Raw genomic sequence first — 17,690 nt, forward strand, 5'->3', positions numbered from 1 at the left:
TGGGTGGGCGGGGTCGCGCCGCGCCGCGCCCCTATTGGCTGAAGCAGCGCCGGGGGCTGCGGGGCGCGCCGGCACGTGCGGGCACCGGTGGGGGGGTGAGTGAGTGAGTGCGGGCGGGGGGCGGCGGCGGCGGCGGAGGAGGAGGGGGGGGGGTCCGGTCCGGTCTGGTCCGGTCCTGTCCTGCCCTTGAGCAGGTCGGGGCTCGGAGGCGGCCCCGGGCTGTGCCCGCGGCCTCGGCCGCTTCCCCTCGGTAGCGCGGAGCCGGGTGGGGGGGTGTCTCCATCCCGTTCCCTCCCTGCGGGCACGGGTCGCGGTACTACCCCACCCCTCCGCCCCCAGCGCTCGCCCGTTCCCGGTTGCGGCAGGGGCCGGGCGAGAAGCGGGTGATATTTCTTTGGGGTGACCCTTGCTCTTCTGCCGTACCCAGGTATCCCGGTGGCGGTGGGGCGGGCACCGCAGAAAAGCCCCGTTCTTTAAAAATCGAAAAAAAAAAAAAAAATCTCCCACCTTGGGGGCTCTGCATCCCCCTGGGGAGGCAGGTCCTCCGTCCAAGGTGACAGCCCGCTGCTCCTCTCCCCCTCCGCAGGGCGACCATGGCCGAATTCACTAGCCAGCGGGGCAAGCGGCAGGAGGACGGCGGGCTGGGCAGCGTCCTCGACCTGCTGTTGGCCAACGCCAGGCTGGTGCTGGGCGTCAGCGGCGCGGCCGTGCTCGCCATCGCCACGTTGGCCGTTAAGCGGGTAAGGCTGGCGCGACCACCGTCAGGGTTCGGAGGATGGGAACGACCGGACGGACCGTTGAGGAAAACCGTTTTGGTCCCCAGCGATGGGAGAAGATGTGCCACAGACCTCGCTGGCTGTTCCCGAGCTGCGGAGCCGGTCCCTTGAGTCCGGTAGAAATGCTGCCGGTGACAGTGGCAGTGCCGTGGGTGTGGAGCTGCCCACTTCCACCCTGCGGGGGCACACACAGTCCCACGCCCTGTTTGTCTGGAACAGCACTCATTGGGGATACAGTATCCCATCCAGAAAGGCACTTTGGGATAAATTCACCTTTGGACACCTGACTGTTTTCTACTTAAAATCTGCAGGAAGAAAATGTGCACCTTTTTGGCCCCCCTAAACTGTCTATTTTTGCTAGCGGAAGCCCTGCGCGGGGCTGTGTCTCCCCACACGTGCACCAGAGGGGCTGTTGCCCCCTTTAGCTCAGGGCGTGACCGTGGGGAAATGGTACCAAGATAATAACTCATCTACGTGGCTTTTTCTTCCCTCCAGCTGATAGACCGAGCCACCAGCCCTCGCGACGAAGGCGATCCCAAAGCTGAGCAGAAGACCCTGGAGGAGAGCTGGCAGGACTTGGCCTTGATCAAGGCAACGCCAAAACTCCCCAAGAAGCAGAGAAGGGAAGACCTCAGTGAGCCTCTGCTCTCTCCAGCTCGGCCGCCGGCGCCAGGTGAGGCTCGTGGTTGCGTGCCGGCTCCCGCCGCGGTTGGGAAGATCACCTTGATGTGCTCCGGGGCCATCTGTGCCACTGCTCCCCACAGCCTGGAAGCATTGCGTTATTTTTAGCTCGGTGACTGGAAAGCCGACCCGATTGAGCCTGCCCTCCTGGGAGGCTCCCAAGCCACGGTCCCTTTTTAGGCAATGCCTGCAGTAACAGCACCTCCGATAACGTCCTGGGCGTCTTGGCCACCGCGGCGTGGTGGAGGTTGTCGGGGCTTTGTTTCCTCTGGAGCGATGTCTTGCTGTGCTCGTTTTCTGGGTCAGCTCTGCCTAGAGGAAGGTGCGCTCGGGAACTGCCGCAGACACAGGCTGCCTTGTTCGGCTGCCTACAAAGACAGCGTTTTTCCAAGTGGGAAAGCAGCCCAGCTCGGTGCAGGACAGGTCCTGAGATACCAGACCCGGAGCAGGATTGTTTGCAGGACTTGAGTGATCAGACAGATGTTGGAGCAGGCTGGATCTGCCTGAGCAGTCTCAGTGGGGCTGAGACTCGTAGGGACCCTGGTAGTGAGTCCCTTGCCCGGCTGCTGGTGCTTAGCCTGGTTTACCCATCCCTAGCTGGGGGAGGTGAGGCTGGGCGCAGTGGGGTTTTGAGGTTAGTTTGGGCTCTGCCTTGGCTGTGGAGCGCTGTTAACATCAGAGGACTTGGTGGTGGCCCTCTTGGCAAGGTCAGCCTTGTGTCCAGAGAGGTGGGCTGAGAGCTGGGCACCCGGCTTGCGCCTCTCCCTCGGCTGCGGCGGGAGAAGCTGCTGCTGTTGGTTGTAGATGATCTACTCAGAGCTGTGACTTTTCCCTTCCCTCTGCCCCATCTCCTTCTCACAGAGCCCAGGGCCTGCTCTGCCCCTCCGGAGACTCCTCAGGTTGAGTTCAGCCCTCCACGTTGCCTCACGCTGCAGGAAAAGCTCCTCTCCCACTACAGCAGCCGGCTGGCCGTGCCCGAGGCGCAAGCATCCCTCGCCCCGCAGCTGGCCAGGAGCATCTGCGTCCAACTGCAGAACTTCCTGCAAATCAAGTGCCCGGAGCTGCCCTTCGGCAGCCTCTTCCTCAGCGGTCCCCTGCTCGATGGCCTCGGAGCTCTGGCAGCCGACCACGTCCACCTCATGCTGCCAGTGGTCCTTGACGCCACGCTCTGGAGCCTCATCCCAGGAGAGGACACCGTGGTGAGGAACCCCCAGTACTGGATGATCAAGAGGACTGATCTGGAGTATTTCCCTCGTGGGCGTAGCCCCTGGGACAGGTTCATCGTGGGCCGGTACCTCTCCTCCAACGCGCTCAATGAGACCCTTCACAAGATGCTGGTTGCCTCCATCAACTGGCCTGCCATAGGCAGCCTGCTGGGGAGTGTCATCCACCCGGTCGTGGCTTCCCAGGAGCTGAAACTGGAAGTCAAACACGACCAGGTTGAGCTGAGCATCACCCTCTTCCCAGTGGTGGAAATGGAGGACAAGGTTCTTCTGGCTGCTCCTCCTGAAGGACTGGTGGAAAACCTCTGGCTTGAGAGCTTTTACAGGGCAGAGGTTTCAAAGCTGAAGGAGCTGGATGCCGGTGACACCGGGGCTCGGCAGCGCTGCCTCCGCATCCTGAACGGCATCTGCAAGAGCCATCCCGCCCTGCACAAACTGAGCGGCAGCCCCTTGACCCACGTCATCCTTCATCTCAGTGCCACCAGTTCGGACTGGGCAGAAGAAAGCCTTGCTGACAGGTTCCAGCAGGTGCTTGAGGAGCTGGTAGGCTACCTGGAAAAAGGGGTCCTGCCTTCCTATTTCAACCACAAAATCAACCTCTTTTGCGAGCTGTTGGAAGAGGAAATTGATGAAATGGGCTTCATGCTCTACAGGGCGGTATCTGAGCCGGAGCTCCTGCTGAAGGAGAAATGACTGGTGTGTCGGCAGCTCCCGAACTTAGGGTGTTCCTCGCCCGTCTGCTGCTCCCTGCTGTGAAGGTTGGGATGCTTCTAGTTGACTAGTCAGTAAGAGGCGAAGTTCTTGCACTTTATGAGAAAAAAAAAAAACCCAAGTATTTCCTGTCTGAATAAAACGTGCCTGAGCAGAGGTGGGTGTTGGCATAAGGAGCCTTTGGCTGGGAGGCTCTGCCGAACCCGGGGCAAGTGCAGCCCACACCTCAAGTACCTACAGGTGAGTCCCGTCCCCTGGGTGTTGGGAGCTGATGTGAAGCACATTTGGTCTCTGGTTCCCAGTGTCCTCTGCCTGTCCCAGCCTGCTGTCACAACTGTCAGGCTCCCCTCATGCTCTGAGACCAGCTGGAGCTGGAAGGCAGCAGTTCCTTGCTGCTGCTGTGTCCCGCAGACCCTGCAGGTGCTGCGTCCTGGGTGCTGGGTGGGTCCTTTCACCAGCAGCCAACTTGATCTTACTGTGTCATGCCCTCAAGCTGGCTTTTTGGGACATGGTGGGAGCTTCATCCGTCTGTAGGATATTGCCAATCTGAAATAAGGTCCCAGTGATGACCTGGGTGGTTGTCTGGGGGCTTGAAGATACAGCCATAGCAAAAGGGGCTGCAGGTTTATTCTTTGGAAACCCTTTCAGTTGCCAAAAGGGGCGAGCTCAGCCCTACCTCTTCATTCTGCCAGTGTTGGCTCTGCCCCGAGGAAGCGGTGTGCTTCCAGCACGGCGCGGGGGCTTTGTGGCCCTTGTCCCATGCGGCGTTTTGCTGGAAGATGTCCCAAAAAAGGCAGTGGCAGGAAGAGAGCTGCTGACTCCTGAGAGGTTCCTGGTATCGGTCCCTTGGCGGAGGCTGCAGCAGGGCTGTGTGTCCCCTCCATGGCGGGTGGGTTGCTGCCAGCCTCCGTCTGCGGGTACTCGCTGCTCTGTGATGAACCACAGCGTTGCCTTCCAGTTTGTCCAGTGACCTTTTCACATATGTACTGCTGCTGTCTTGAGGTCTTGTTCCCCTGGAGCCCCATGGTATGGGGCAGGACAGGAATGATGCTCTGAGCAAAGTGCTTGCAAGAACTGAAGTGGTTTATGCTTTTTATTAAGAAGGTATGTTTTGTTTGGGTATTTTGTTTTGTTTTTTTCCCTTTGAGTGGCTGCTAGTAGGCTTTGTTTCTGGATGTAGTCCCAGGGCAAATAATATATTTTTACATTTAATGGGAAGAGCTGGTTTTGCACACTGGTGGAGATGGAGAAATCCTGTGGACTTCAATGTGAGCAGCTGTTGTGGTTTAGTTTTCTTTACAGTGATCATCTTGTTTATGGGAAGAAAAAAACCTGCTTTTCCTCCCACTCTGAAGATTACTCAGTTTATTCCTCTAAACCACTTCCCAGGTGTTAGCAATGAGAATAAACCTTCCCTGTGTGTACTGGTTCTCTTGTGTCAGCTCTGTTTTGTCTCCTTTCCCGTGATAAGGGCTGAAGCTATCTTCCAGCTGTGGTGGCATGCCTGAGAACCACCCAGCACCACCCAGGGCATCCTTTCCTGTGTGGAGAACTTGGTGGTGGTCAGACCCCACCCTGCAAGGCCTTTCTCCTTTTCCAAAGCTCTATGCCTGCAGAGCACCTGGCTGCAGTACAGGAGCCATCCGGACACTGAGCTCGTGCCATTTACCCAGTGGCTCTAACTGCTCAGCTGCCTGAACTCTGACCAGGGTCAGACTAGGAAAGCTGGTAATGGCCGATGCCACTGGCAACGCTTAACCTTTTGCCTGTGTGCTACACAAATGCTTTCTGCTGCTGTTGCCATTCAGAAGCTGGGCTTCTGCTGGGCTTTCACCGGCTCAGTGATTGCATTGCAAAGCCTCGTAATCCTGTTATTTTAGCCGGCAGGTCTGTATTTTTAGGCCACGGCTGTTAATTGTGGGAGCGAGGGGTACAGGGAAATGCAACCCGAGTTCTCCTGCCCTTAGTCCATAGATTTAGGCCCAACAGTGATGGACTGCTGCAGAGTTAAAGGCTCTCTCCTCTCTCATGCAGACCTTAAAGTGAACCTGTGCTGCTGTGGTCTCCTCTGCTTCGAGCTACCCTCTACAGAAAGCGCTTCAGCCTCCTGCCCACGCTGGCTGCTCCGTGTGCTGCATGTCACCTCAGTACTGACCTTGCGGAACTGCTCTGCGTCCAGGAGTAGGGTCCTGAGCAGCGTCGGAGGCCCTGGGGAAAAACTGAATGCTGTCCTCTAGCAGAAGAGGACACAGGAATCTTGTGGCTCTGTTTTCTTTGATGTATAGAGGAAGCCCCAACAGAGAGGGAGGAGGTAGTCCGGCTTCCCAGGGAGTTTGATTTAACTAAGTGCAGGAAAGCAGAACCTCCCTTCAGTTCAGCCAGCTGTCTGTCTGTCCCTGGGCAGCAATACTACAGCTGGTGAGATAAAACCACTTGCCCTGCCCCTCTGCAGCTCACTTCTAAATAACTGTGGGGAGTTTCTGCCAAGAAAGCTTCTCTATTGTTCCGATGAGTAAGTGGAAAGAGCAAGATTTGGGTGGATGCTTTTACGGTAACAGCTGGACTATGTAGGAAGAAATAATAAGGCAGAATTAAGATGTCACTATCAAATTTAAAAATTAAATAATCTTTTAATAGGAAACTTGTTAGTTTGACAATAATAACTTCCATTAGCTAGCAGGATCACAGAGGCACATCTCAAGGTTTGAGGAAGAACTCAGTTTCAAATTCAGGAACCATCTAAAATGAAGGCTTTTCCTGAGCACTGCAGCTGAGCTTCCCTTTCAGGGCAAGCACTAGATCCAGCTTCTCTGCACCTGGCCCTCCTTCATTGGCAGGGACAACCAAGGTAAGGGGTGTGGTGCTGTGACAAAAAAAAAAAAGAGAGGGGGAATGTTGTTCAGGTAACAACTTAGAAGGGAATTTAATTTAATTCCACACTGTGGAAAGCCAGGGACTCAGAAGAGCTAAGCAGCCCTGGTGTCCGTTTTAGTGGCTACAGTCCAGCTCGCTCCTGGGTAGAAAGGCTGCATACAACCACCGCCATGACAGAAACTACAGGTGGACTAGAACCAGTGCCACTTTCTCTGCAGATTCTGTTTCCCAATGCTTCCTTGAAATGTTTAGACTATCCTAATCTGCTCAGCAGAAGAGCAGCTGAAAACAAAGGCTGACACCAGTAGAGAGGTCACCTTTCAAAGCTGGTTGAGCCCTTGCTGCCCAGGTATGTAACGCGTGCATGAGGATGGTATCCCTTGGCAGGAGCAGCCTGCAACCAGCCCTTCCAGAAAGCACTTAACAGACTTGTTTCTAGATTCCAGTTCCTTTCAGCCGTAGTTGCTCCTGTAGCAGCTCACAACCCTGGACCTTTCAGGCTCTCAAGAGATGTCCATCTGGGCTCAGTGGTTTTGAGGGCAGGTTTTCCTAGTGTGGCCAGGCTGATGGCAAATGCTACAGGTCCGTGGTTTCTTGGCAGTTGCTCCCGAGGAGAGACTGCTTGGTCTCTTGGCTTTACTTCCCAACCCTCTTGAGTATTCACTGCTGCCAAAGTGGTTCAAAGAGACATCTCCAGAAGGCCCTAGAGAGAAACAACTTGCATTTAAGTACCTTTGAAAATCTAAGTAGGTGAAGAACAGAAGACAAGTTGAAAATGGCATGTCAAGGATTTCACTACTCCAGCCACTCAGATTATTCCTGAATCTACACTTGGTTCAGATTTGTCTAAACAGTTAAATGTTATCTATTTGTCTTGCAGCATTAGAGAAATGTGGGAACAGAACAGGGGAAACTGCTCTGCCTGGTTGCCTGCTCTGGTCTACAGCTGAAGTGGAAACAACAAAACATGCCAGAGGAAAACTTGCTTTTCAAGTAGTTTTGAAAACTTGATTCTACCCCTTTAGGCCCAAATGTCTAAAGAGGAGGCCAGTGTTGAAGATCTCTCTCAGACCACATCTCCACCTCTATACTTTGCTTGCTGTCCCTTTGTCTCAGTGCTCTTTCTTTTGCATCCTTATTCTGTGTTTTGTTTTTTGTGGTTTTTTTTATGGGTACTTGTTTTCAGCATCTTTCCACAGCAGCCACACTCAGTTTCTCAGCTCTGATCAAAGCTTCAGAAAGACTTGGTCTTTCACTGCATTTCTAAACTAGGGCAGAGGGAGTAGCACAGTTTCCCTGGTATGACAGAATGGGGTTTAAGATCTCCAAAAGCGGTGCCATCACTTCAACTCTATACCAAGTCAGTAACAGCTCTCACAAAGCTGAGCACTGTAATTTGGGAAGACAAATTCCCAAACAGACTGTTGGAAAGAGTGCTGGGCTTTATCTAATGAGTCACGGACAGAGAGATGCTCAAGCTTACTGCACGTAGAAGCAAAGCATCCTGCTCGGAGGGCAGCAGATGTGTGCTACGACATATCCTGCTAGAACTTGGAAAGGTAAGCCAGACTCAGCTGTTACAAGCAACATTTGAAGTGCTATAATGCTGCTGACAGATGTTCTAAAGACAAGCCTGAACTCTGTTAAATGTATGAGTTGCTACAAGAGCTGTCATGCTGTGTTAGCGTTACGCACGTGTGAGAAGTGCGTTCAGTTTAGCTTCAACAGCCTCTAACCCTTGCGTCTTGCCCCAAGCCCAGCCTTACCTGGTGCCATGTTTTCATCTGCCCACTGGAAGAAGCCACACTGCTGCTCTCGGGGTTTAGAGCAGGTGTGGAACTGCCGCCCTTTGTTGGGCCCGTCCTTTTGTACAGTACGTGTGACGGCTGGCTGGTCACACTTGCAGACTGTGCTGCCTCCTGAATTGGAGCTGTTGTTTCCAAAGAGCTCTGGACCTCTCCCTCCTCCTGGGCACTGAAATCCTGCTGGGTCCCTTCCTGCAAAGGGCTGGGGCAGAGCAGAGCCTCGCGGAGCTGTGTTGCTTCTGTCCTCTGAGGGCTGATCGGCCCAGAGAAAAAAATTGCAGGTACCGGTGCTGCATTTGTAAAACTGCCTGCCTCGATTGGGCCCTTCTTTGCGCACAGTTAGCAGCAGGGCTTCGTTCCCGCAGTTGCACACCACTGCATTGTTCCTGTCATCTGGAGCAGCTGAAGGAGCAGGCCTGGCTGTTCTCGCTGAGCTCAAGGAGAGTAGATGTCCCGATGCCAGGTTTGTGGTCCCCCTCACATGTCTGTTTTCACCACTAGCTCTGTTAAAGGAGTTGTTGACCTGTGAGTGATTAGCTTGCTGGCTGGCTGACGATGCGGGCTGGGATGACCTGTGTAAATACTTCAGGTCCAAGAGCTCTTTTAGCATGTCATCACAGCCTCCAATGCAACCAACAAACTCCAGGGGCATCACGGGTGGAACGCTGCCTCTCTTGAATTTAAACTTCAGTCTAAAAGGAAAGGAAGAATGAAAGTCTCCCCTCAATTTGGACTGGATTTTTTCTTTTTTTTTTTTAATTCTGCTATGCTTACACCAGTTTCCCCAACCCCTCTTCTTTCTATGTCCAAGCCACGAGGGTGCTGCTCCAGCTTTCCAAGACTGGAATGGGAAATGGTTGCCCAGCCTAGCCCGTGGAAGTCTCTGGCCCTGATGGTTAACACATAATGTCTGAGGGGTTGCGTTTCCCCAAGGGATAACTGGTACGACCTACCTGTGAACTGGATGTGGTTTACACACAGCACAGACGCTCTCGTCCCTGGTCACGTCCAGCACGAAATCAGGAAACCAGACTGCAGTTTTACAAGCTGGATAGCCCATGCAGCTGAGATAGAACCTGCCGTGGGACAAAGGCACCAGATGAGGAAAAGGCAAAGTCAAGACAGTCAGTGATCTGTTCTCCCATCTTCTCAGCCGTCAGAAATTGTCAAAACAATTTTTAAGGGCAAATATGTCCTTGAGAGAGGTTCAGCTGAGTCCACACAGCTTACGTAGCTGGTGGAGTTAGCTAGCTGCAGCCCAAGTTCTCATGCTTGCTGTAGAGTGGAGGTAAACAAACAGCGTCTAGAAAAAACACAAACCAACACAGAAGGCTACTTTGTACAACAGGGAAGATCACCAACCCGCCATTCTTCTTGGTCTTCAAGACCATGTCATTGTTGCAGTGTGGACACTTCCGAACGGAAACGGGCATTGCTGGGTAGACCTCCTCTTGCTCTGCAACTTCTGTGGCTTCTCCAAAATAATGAGCCAGGGCCTCATCCAATCTATAAAGAAACAAGCAGAGCATCCTGTGTGTCTCCTCTGCAAAGAGCACTGCAGTGAATTAGCACCTGCCGCCCTCCATGCAGCCCCTCTGAGCTTCTCCACGATTATGTGGAGCACCACCACTCTGGAACAGGCTAGGTGTGGGTACAACACAAAAGAGGTCAGTGCACATTGCCATCTCCTTCAGCCAGCTCTGAATTTAATCTTAAGGGTTTAAACTAAGATGAGCAGTTAGTTGGCACTAACTCATGATGGTGTGCCAGGCTGCAAGTCATCCCTTCCCATGCAAATGCCTACACACACTGGGCAGTGCTCCAGGGAAACAGTTTAACAGGATCCCACTCCAGGCTGTGCCCCAGGTAAGAAGCCAGCACCTCCCAGAACAACAAAGCAAACAGAAGAGGGCAAAGACAGGACTCACTTATTGGCTCTGGCCACAGCTTCGATGAAGACTTGCTTGTACTTTTGGACCTGCTGCTGCAACACTGCAGATTTGTCTTTCTTCCCCTCACAGATCAGTTTCAGATCAGCCTCCAGCTCAGCTCGAAGGTCAGGCTTGGACATCTCATAGCCCATGGAATCATAGCCTAAGGAATATACCACATGGTAAGTGAAAGGAAGGAGCAAGTAAGGAACCTGCCATCTTCCTAACAGGCACTGCCCTTACCTTCAACCAGCCCCATGCCCAGGTGGCCTGGGAGGAACCGCTGATCTGCTGTAAGGCCCACGTACATCCGTGTCTTGATTGTCTCAATGTGCTCAGCGTGAGTGGCATCAGTCCCTGAAAGGAGACAGGTTGTCAGTTGAACTGGGTGCCAAGAAGTGATTTCCCCTGTGCCTAGTGCAGAGTGCAAGGTGCTAAAGGGACAAGGAGACAACTTGTGGTCAGAGGCAGCTCCTCATGTCCCACACGTCCCAGGTTGCCCTCATGTCCCACTGACGCTGAGGCCAACAAGTGCTGGCAGGCACACCCTGGACCCTAAACTGCGTATCTCCCTAGATATTGGAGGCACTCCGTAGACTCCTCAGGATCTTTGGACTTTGCCCACAGGTCTCCACTATCCCTTTGTTCTATACATTTAAGTGGTTTCTTATCTAGAGTGACATTTAGAGAATTTCCTACTCTGAGAATGGGACAGAACTCATGTTAGAGAAGTTGAGAAGAAGCTTATGAACAAAGCTCTCCCAAGAGCGAGAGGCCACGCTGCCAATACTGACCAATGCCATGTTTCTCCATGAGAGCAATGAGATCCGCTTCTGTGAGGAGCAATGGAGGGCTGGTTTCCCCATCCACCATCTCCACTGTAGTGGGCTGAAAGCGAGACCCTTTCTGATACAGTGGGATAACCTGAAGGGAAGGAGAATCTCTTTGAAACTGCCTTCTGGTCCCTTCGATGAAGACAAAATGTCACACTAACAGCAAGCCAGTGCAGTAATAGAGCAGCACCCTGTTCTGGAGAAGATCCAGCCTCAGGGTCCTCAGGATTAGCCAGTAATGAGCTGCCAGAGACACCACGGAACAGCAACTGCAGCTCCTCTTGGTGAGTAAAGTCAACACTACTGCCCTGTATGGTCTCTGCTGTGGGTCAGAAGGGGAAGAATTTATCCAAAGCTGGCACAATAAAGCTGCAGAGGTTTTCAGCAGAGATGGCTCTGAGTGAAACAGCCAGTGGGCCAGAAATTATCAAATTCTGTAGAGGGGTCTGAAGTTGGCAGTGAAGTGCTATTTTAAGCTCCAGGTACTTTAGCCTCTCCCACGTATGTTATTCAAGGGTATTACCTTATCACTCCACTTCTCATAAGGATAGACTTCCAGATAATTTCGGGCCAGGATCATTAGTCCCTGAGCAATGAATCGCTCATTAGCAATATCGATCTCCACAATTGTTTCCTGTCCCTTGGCATCTTGAGAGCAGCAAGCCAAAAAATGGCGCACGATAAATTCATATAGTCTCTGCTCATTGCCCTAATATCAAACAGAAAAAAAGAGTCAGTGTCCTCCTGTGTAAATGAGGTGTCAAGAAATATTAGTGACATCTCAGGTGACAATACTGTGCTAATGACCATATTATTAAGAATTTTATCTTTATTTATCAAGCAATACAAACCATCCAATAATCTGCCTTTGTTAAACTCACCTGCAGGTTAGCAGTGTATTTTGTGGGGTGAATGGGAGGGTGAGCCTGATCTGATTTGGTTCCACTCCGAGGGGTTGGCCCACCCTGATCCAAAATCCTCTGTGCAAATGCTCCCCAGTTTGGGTCCTGTGTTTGCTGTTGTACTAAGGCAGAGAGGTTCAGCTCCTTGGGGAAAATGTTGGTCTCAGTTCGGGGGTAGCTAATGAACCTTAAGAAGAAAGACAGAAGAGCACTTTAAGAGGTGCTGCAAGATGCTTCCCATTTTGGACTAAAGGCCATTTACTTTTGAAAGAGTTAAGTGTACCAAGTCATATCTTGCTTTCTTACCCTTGAGTATACAGTTTTTCTGCTATTCTCATGGTCTCCTTTGCGTTTATTTTCAGTTTGCGGGAAGCCAACTTCTCAAGTTCCTGCGTTGGGAGGAGCCAGAAAAAAAAAGAAGTATTTGTGCATAATTCATAGCAGTGAGTAAAATATCTGTTCAAAGCTTCTTTCAGATAAGTCCTTTCAGCATAGTTCAGACATACCACAGTGTCCAGGGGCAGGGGCCTCCATTTGCTCTTCGGCTTGCTCACAACCTCGACAACAGTTGCTGCCGGATCCTAAAGACAGAGTAAGCAAAACGCAAACTCTCCTTTAAGAGTTGACATAAACTGTTCTTTAAATGTCTTGAGCAAGACGAGTGCAGGAAATATTTGGCTGATACTGGATTATACAACTATTTACAAGCTTTCCTACCTCCATACACATGTGGTAAAGGACCAGGCATGCTGTGTGATTAAAGAGCCGGTTCCTCTTCCAGTTGAAGACCACACTGCCATCTTCATGATCATGTGTCACTGTGTTGAACAACAGATCTGAGTGATATAGGAGTAATACAATGGAAATACAGCAGAGGCAGTGAGGCCACACTATTGGGAAACCTTTCAGTTCTGCTTAGTGGTCATGGCAAAGGAAGAGGAAATCACCTCTGCAGCATTGTTTGTTTGTTGCTCTGATGGTTTTTCCTTTCTAAACACGTCAAGCCCTTTAAGATGGAGTCCAGGACTCGCTTTTCCCAAGCATACCTTTTATTTTATAGAAGGCTTCAGGAACAAAGGCCTGGATGGCTTTAAAGCGTTCCACTACAAACCCCAGTGTTGGGAACTGGCAGCTACCATAGCTGATCAGCTGATCTGCTAAAATATCAGGGAAGATCTTCCGGAGCCTCAGTGTCTGAAATCTGGTGAAGGCAGCACCTGAAAAAAAAAAAACCAGACACCAGAACTGAGTAAGACAACATTGGAGGAGAATCACAACAATTCAGATGGTCCTTTTTAATACTCTGAGTATTAATTTTACTCTAACACACCAAGTTGCAGAAGCCTGTCAGCGCTGCATGAGCTATAAACCTAACATTTGCTTCAAAGAGCACGTTTCCAGTAAAACATGAGATGTGATTTAGTTGCATCTGATCTAAAAAGCAGATTTACGACACTATAGGTGGCATTTCTGTCTTGTGTTGAGGATAGAGTAACAGATGATTTCTAAACACCCCTTGCTGGGCTTTAACAATGCGCATTCAATGTGGTTAGACGAGAAGTGAGGAAGAGCCTGATGGATGGCTATCTTGTTTGTTCACCAGTCTAAGGGAGTTCAAGTATTTATAGATAATAAGCTATACACTGATAACAAAGCTGCCCCCTGCCTACCTACCACACTCTTGTTCACTTCCCTTTAGAGGAGGTGCATGCAGCAGCTCAGGCCTGGCAGCCTGCTCTTATCTCCAGCATGTCTTTCCATACCTATCCTGAGGTCCAGCTCCTGCCTGACGTCAACAGCATCGCTTGTTTTTTGATCTGGCTGGGTGAGGTTCTCACAAGCTGTTCTGACAGCATGAAGTGTAATCTCTGAAAAACGGGCTCGGAAAACCTGGAGGTTTGGCTTTACTGTCAGACAGAAAAAAAAAAAGGAAAAAAATTTTAAAAATAATCAAAGAGCAAGTCAAACATGAACGGAAAGGAGCAACTAATGAAAAACTATCTTCGAAAGAGTATGGTGTCAACCTTATCTATAGCTTTCCAATAGCTGAATATATTTCTGGTCTATCAGAGCCACATATTTATCAGAACTACAGCCAACGTATTTAACCTGGACACAGTAAGATTGAGAATACGCCTGTTGCAAGATCTGTGAGCAGCAATACCTGTTAAATCGGCACTTTAATGGAACTCAGATTGATGCAGAAGATGCTCTACGCACCAGCTTTGCAAACGTGAATTATCTCAAAGCCAATGTTCTCTCCTTCTCGATCGCAGTCAGTCCAGATCACCAGAGCTTGGCACTGCTGGACTTCTCGTTCAAGGGTTCTCTGAGATGAGAAAACAACACCGAGTGAGACATACCAAGCCATTTGCTTTGTCATTTAATTTTAGAATGACTCACTAACTGAACATGAAATGCAACGTGTATCCATAGAGATAGATTGTTGCAATAACATTCTGTAATTGTGTGTCTCATGAGATTAGGCAGCTTTCAAAAGAATTGAGTAATTTATCTACATCTAACTCTTGGATCAGATTTTTTTTCTGAAAATGCCATTTTTTGGTGAAATTGAGATGCAATTACCAATTCCACCTTGTTGGAAAAAACATTTCTACTTTTAGCAAAGTAGTTGTTCCTTTACTGCACTAATTGTACATGAGCAGGAGACTTTGAAAGTCACAAATGAACAACATATATAGTCTCAGGAAACACAGGAGGAATTTGCTAAACTCTAGAACTTAGACGCTAAGGACAAAGGTACAGTCCTTCTGTCTGAGACAGTGTTTGTAGAATAACCTCTGAACTCAGAGTTACAGGGAAACCCTTAAAAACAACATACCTTGATATCAACGTAATTTTCAGGGCAATACTTCTCAATTTCAGCATCAAAAAGAGCTAGAGGGTTGCAGCTATGCCTGGTAAACAGAGGATAAGAGTGTGTGTAACAAAAACTAAAACATACGTTGTGAGATACTAACTGGTGCTGTATTGTGAGGGAGTGCTCTTCAAGTACTGGAATTAGTTCTGGGCCTTGTCTTAAACAACTTGGGAGGTCCCATGAAATGCTGAGTTACACTTAAAAGCAATAGAACCAAAAAGCAACCAGAGAAAACAGCGAATCTGGAAGGCAGCTCTAAACAAGCAACTTATTTCAAGCACAGAGAACAAAGGGGAGGGAAGCTAGAGAAAGCGCCTTGCTTCCCAGGACAACTCCTAGTTGAAGAAAGAACACAAAAACATCAATCAAGTGGTGGAATCAGTTTAATTCCTTGGGTCTTCCTTAATGTATTTTAACCAGTATTATGACTTTGAGGTTTTTCAGTGCCCTGAGGAGAGTAATTTGAAACAATATTTTAGCTACTCTACATAAAATTTGGTACTTGTCACTCTGCTCTGTGTGGCTCCTTGAAGCACACGGTGTCAGTGTCCCTCCCTGCTCCCTAGTCTTCAAACTAGCAGTGCCCTGCTCAGCTCAGGGTTGAAAACAGAAGATGACAGCTCCTCTTCCTGTGAGGGGGTACTAAGCACTAACCATTTGCGAAACGGCAGCTTAAAATCATGAGCCAGTAAGTGTCCCGACACAGATGTCATCACCATAGTAACGTTCTGCAAGAGACAGAGCAAGGTAATTAGTGCCCATCGTTTCCTAAAAACTACCCACAGCCCCAAGATCTTCATGCAGTTTTCAATTTACACGGTCAGTGACACCTCCCTCCTGCTAACATAAAAAGTTCTTCTCTCTACTGACAGCTAAATCTATGGCCTTATCCTCAGTTTCTGTAGGAAGTTCCCAATGCTAAATAGCAACATATTTTTGGCTGATATAAACCCAGAAAGTTGAAAGACTTAAAGCAACAGAACAGGTCAGGGGTTGAGCCAAGAAAAGAACATCTGACTTTTCTTCATCTTTGGACAAAACCTCCCCGTCACTAGGTATGTGTTTCGTAACTTCTGACAAATGTCTTTTAATGATTAGCATTTTGCACTTCTCTAATCTAGCAGTAGAATGAAAGAAAACTCTACCTGGCCAAACATCTGGTAGTCATATTCGTAGATCTTGTTGAACTTGGAAAATCCTTCTCGCTAGAAGGAAAAGGAAAGTTGCTGAGTTTCTGGCTTCTAACAGAAACCAAACGCGTTCCACCTCACTTCATACATGCTGTTATGGCTGAGCACAGAGAAGCACGGAGCAAGTGAAAAGCAGGTACTGTAGCTAACGGGAATTGCAGCAGCGTGAGTGGAAATTGCCTGTATCATTTATGGAGACACTGAAATGGTGCTTTCTGCTGTAAGAATATTTTAAACCATGTCTGAAGGGGATGCCAGGGTTATCTCCCCATGGATAGTGACAACAGTGAAGAACAAATTTGTTTAATGGGGCTGGCCAGTTATATTCCTGACATTCAACTGTCCTGCTCCAAATGACAATTAGTGTGCCAGCTCCAGGTCCCCAAGACCACCTTCTGCCTAACTGAGACTTGTGGAAGTTTCTAGATTGGGTATTTGCTGCTTTTTCTACAGAAGCAGGACAATACCTTCCTTGACTGGGACTGTCAGCGCTCAGGTTCTGTCACACCTTTCATCCAAATATAATTCTGGTCTAGAAGCACCTTCTAGTTCCTTACCTTGGAAATACCAAGTAATTATGCAAACTGTTAAAGGTCACAAAACAAAGCAGCAGAGAGGAGAGATCTTTGAACTCGCTCTTCTCCAAATGACAGACCATCTTTGCTTTATTATGTGAACTTCGGTAAACCCAACAGTTGCTGATGCTGCAGAAGTGGTGCTTTTTCACTGGGAAATACACGCCAACAGATGGTTTCAGTTCCTGAAGCCTTTCGCGTATGCTTAGGAACAACACAGGGAGCCCTCACCGCGGAGCTCACTGCCCAGAGAAGGCAGTCTGGGCAGAGGGAGCGCAGCTGGGGATCTGAATTCTAACAGGACTTATGTCACAAGGAAAAGGGGTCCGAGAGTCCCAAATACATTTGGCCAAGCGGTGTTTGTCCACAAAAGAAAGCTGTTCTTGTAACCTCGCGCGGCCAGAGGCAAAAACAGTGCAAGATGCCGCACATGCTGATGTGAACTGCCTGTGCCAAGCTCTGCCAAGCACGCTGGGGCTAACACACAAGACACAGATGACACCCGAGACCAGGACTGTGCTGCACGCTGGTCCTGCTGAGCTGACCCTCTCCAGCCAGCTAAGCCAGACCACCTGTATGCCTCTCAGCAAGCGGTAAGGAGATGCGGTGTATTCCTACCCGTCGCATTCTGCTGTTGGAGAGCAGATCTGCAATTCCCCGGGCAGCATCGTTCTTCTCAGCCACACACAGAACCTTCCGGATCCTCTGCAGTGCCGGATCCTCTGCAGCCCGAGAGAAGAAACGCCAGGGCTGCGGCAGCATCCTGATCCTCGCTTGAAAATTCATCACAGGAGACGGCGACAGCTCCGGCGGAGCCAAGGCATGCTGCTGCGGCCTTGTCCTGGGGCCGGATCCTGCCGAGGATGGAGAACGATCGCTGAATACCCCCAGGCGGGGCCCCCCCCCCCGGCCCCCTCAGCCCTCCCAAGGCCTTCCCTCAGGCCGGGGATGGTCCCCGTCCACCAGGGCAGGGCAGACCCCCTCCACGGCTCCCCTCCCACCCCCCGACCCCGGCCGGGCTCTCCCTCCCCCGGGGCAGCCCCCTCCCCTCCCCTCCCCTCCTCTCCTCTCCTCTCCCTTCCCCGGTTTCCCCCCGGCCGAGCTCTCCTCACCTCACCGCCCTCACTCTGTCGCAAAAAAAGCGGCGGGACGCGGCGCGCTTTTCCTTCTCCGTTACGCCTTGCCGTAAAGCGCCGCAACGGCGGCGGGAGAGAACTACAACTCCCAAGATGCCCCGCGGCGCACCTCAACCCCGTCGTTTTTTCGTCCCGCCTCGGTTCGCCGTTTCCTCCGGCGGCCGGGTCCATC

At 50.6% G+C, this 17,690-nt stretch overlaps 2 protein-coding genes across 2 annotated transcripts; one reads left to right on the top strand and one right to left on the bottom strand.

Moving 5' to 3' along the window:
* Positions 1 to 227: 227 nt before the first annotated feature.
* On the top strand, positions 228 to 5,145 carry MIEF2 (mitochondrial elongation factor 2). Its single transcript, XM_049791224.1, has 3 exons — positions 228 to 740; positions 1,272 to 1,449; positions 2,319 to 5,145. The coding sequence occupies exons 1-3, from the start codon at positions 594 to 596 to the stop codon at positions 3,371 to 3,373; spliced, it is 1,380 nt and encodes a 459-aa protein (XP_049647181.1). The 5' UTR covers positions 228 to 593; the 3' UTR covers positions 3,374 to 5,145.
* Positions 5,146 to 6,049: 904 nt separating this feature from the next.
* On the bottom strand, positions 6,050 to 17,544 carry TOP3A (DNA topoisomerase III alpha). The gene is made up of 20 exons (XM_049791223.1): positions 17,495 to 17,544; positions 17,001 to 17,236; positions 15,763 to 15,822; positions 15,272 to 15,345; positions 14,579 to 14,654; positions 13,957 to 14,065; positions 13,500 to 13,643; positions 12,783 to 12,953; positions 12,454 to 12,554; positions 12,243 to 12,317; positions 12,043 to 12,125; positions 11,716 to 11,923; positions 11,358 to 11,543; positions 10,796 to 10,925; positions 10,245 to 10,358; positions 9,999 to 10,164; positions 9,433 to 9,576; positions 9,024 to 9,146; positions 8,032 to 8,762; positions 6,050 to 6,968 (listed from the first exon to the last, which is right to left on the bottom strand). Exons 2-20 carry the CDS (start codon positions 17,166 to 17,168, stop codon positions 6,790 to 6,792), a joined length of 3,042 nt encoding a protein of 1,013 aa, XP_049647180.1. The 5' UTR covers positions 17,169 to 17,236; positions 17,495 to 17,544; the 3' UTR covers positions 6,050 to 6,789.
* Positions 17,545 to 17,690: the final 146 nt, after the last annotated feature.

The sequence above is a fragment of the Accipiter gentilis genome, chromosome 33 (genome assembly GCF_929443795.1).
Source record: "Accipiter gentilis chromosome 33, bAccGen1.1, whole genome shotgun sequence".
Classification (NCBI taxonomy): Eukaryota; Metazoa; Chordata; class Aves; order Accipitriformes; family Accipitridae; genus Astur; species Astur gentilis.

Coding starts and splice junctions, on each gene's coding strand:
- TOP3A (XM_049791223.1), bottom strand. CDS start 17,168: ATGAATTTTCAAGCGAGGATCAGGATGCTGCCGCAGCCCTGGCGTTTC. Junction 12,318..12,453: donor TTTACCACATGTGTATGGAG/GTAGGAAAGCTT, acceptor CTCTGTCTTTAG/GATCCGGCAGCAACTGTTGT. Junction 12,126..12,242: donor CCCTGCCCCTGGACACTGTG/GTATGTCTGAAC, acceptor CTCCCAACGCAG/GAACTTGAGAAGTTGGCTTC.
- MIEF2 (XM_049791224.1), top strand. CDS start 594: ATGGCCGAATTCACTAGCCAGCGGGGCAAGCGGCAGGAGGACGGCGGG. Junction 741..1,271: donor CCACGTTGGCCGTTAAGCGG/GTAAGGCTGGCG, acceptor TCTTCCCTCCAG/CTGATAGACCGAGCCACCAG. Junction 1,450..2,318: donor AGCTCGGCCGCCGGCGCCAG/GTGAGGCTCGTG, acceptor TCCTTCTCACAG/AGCCCAGGGCCTGCTCTGCC.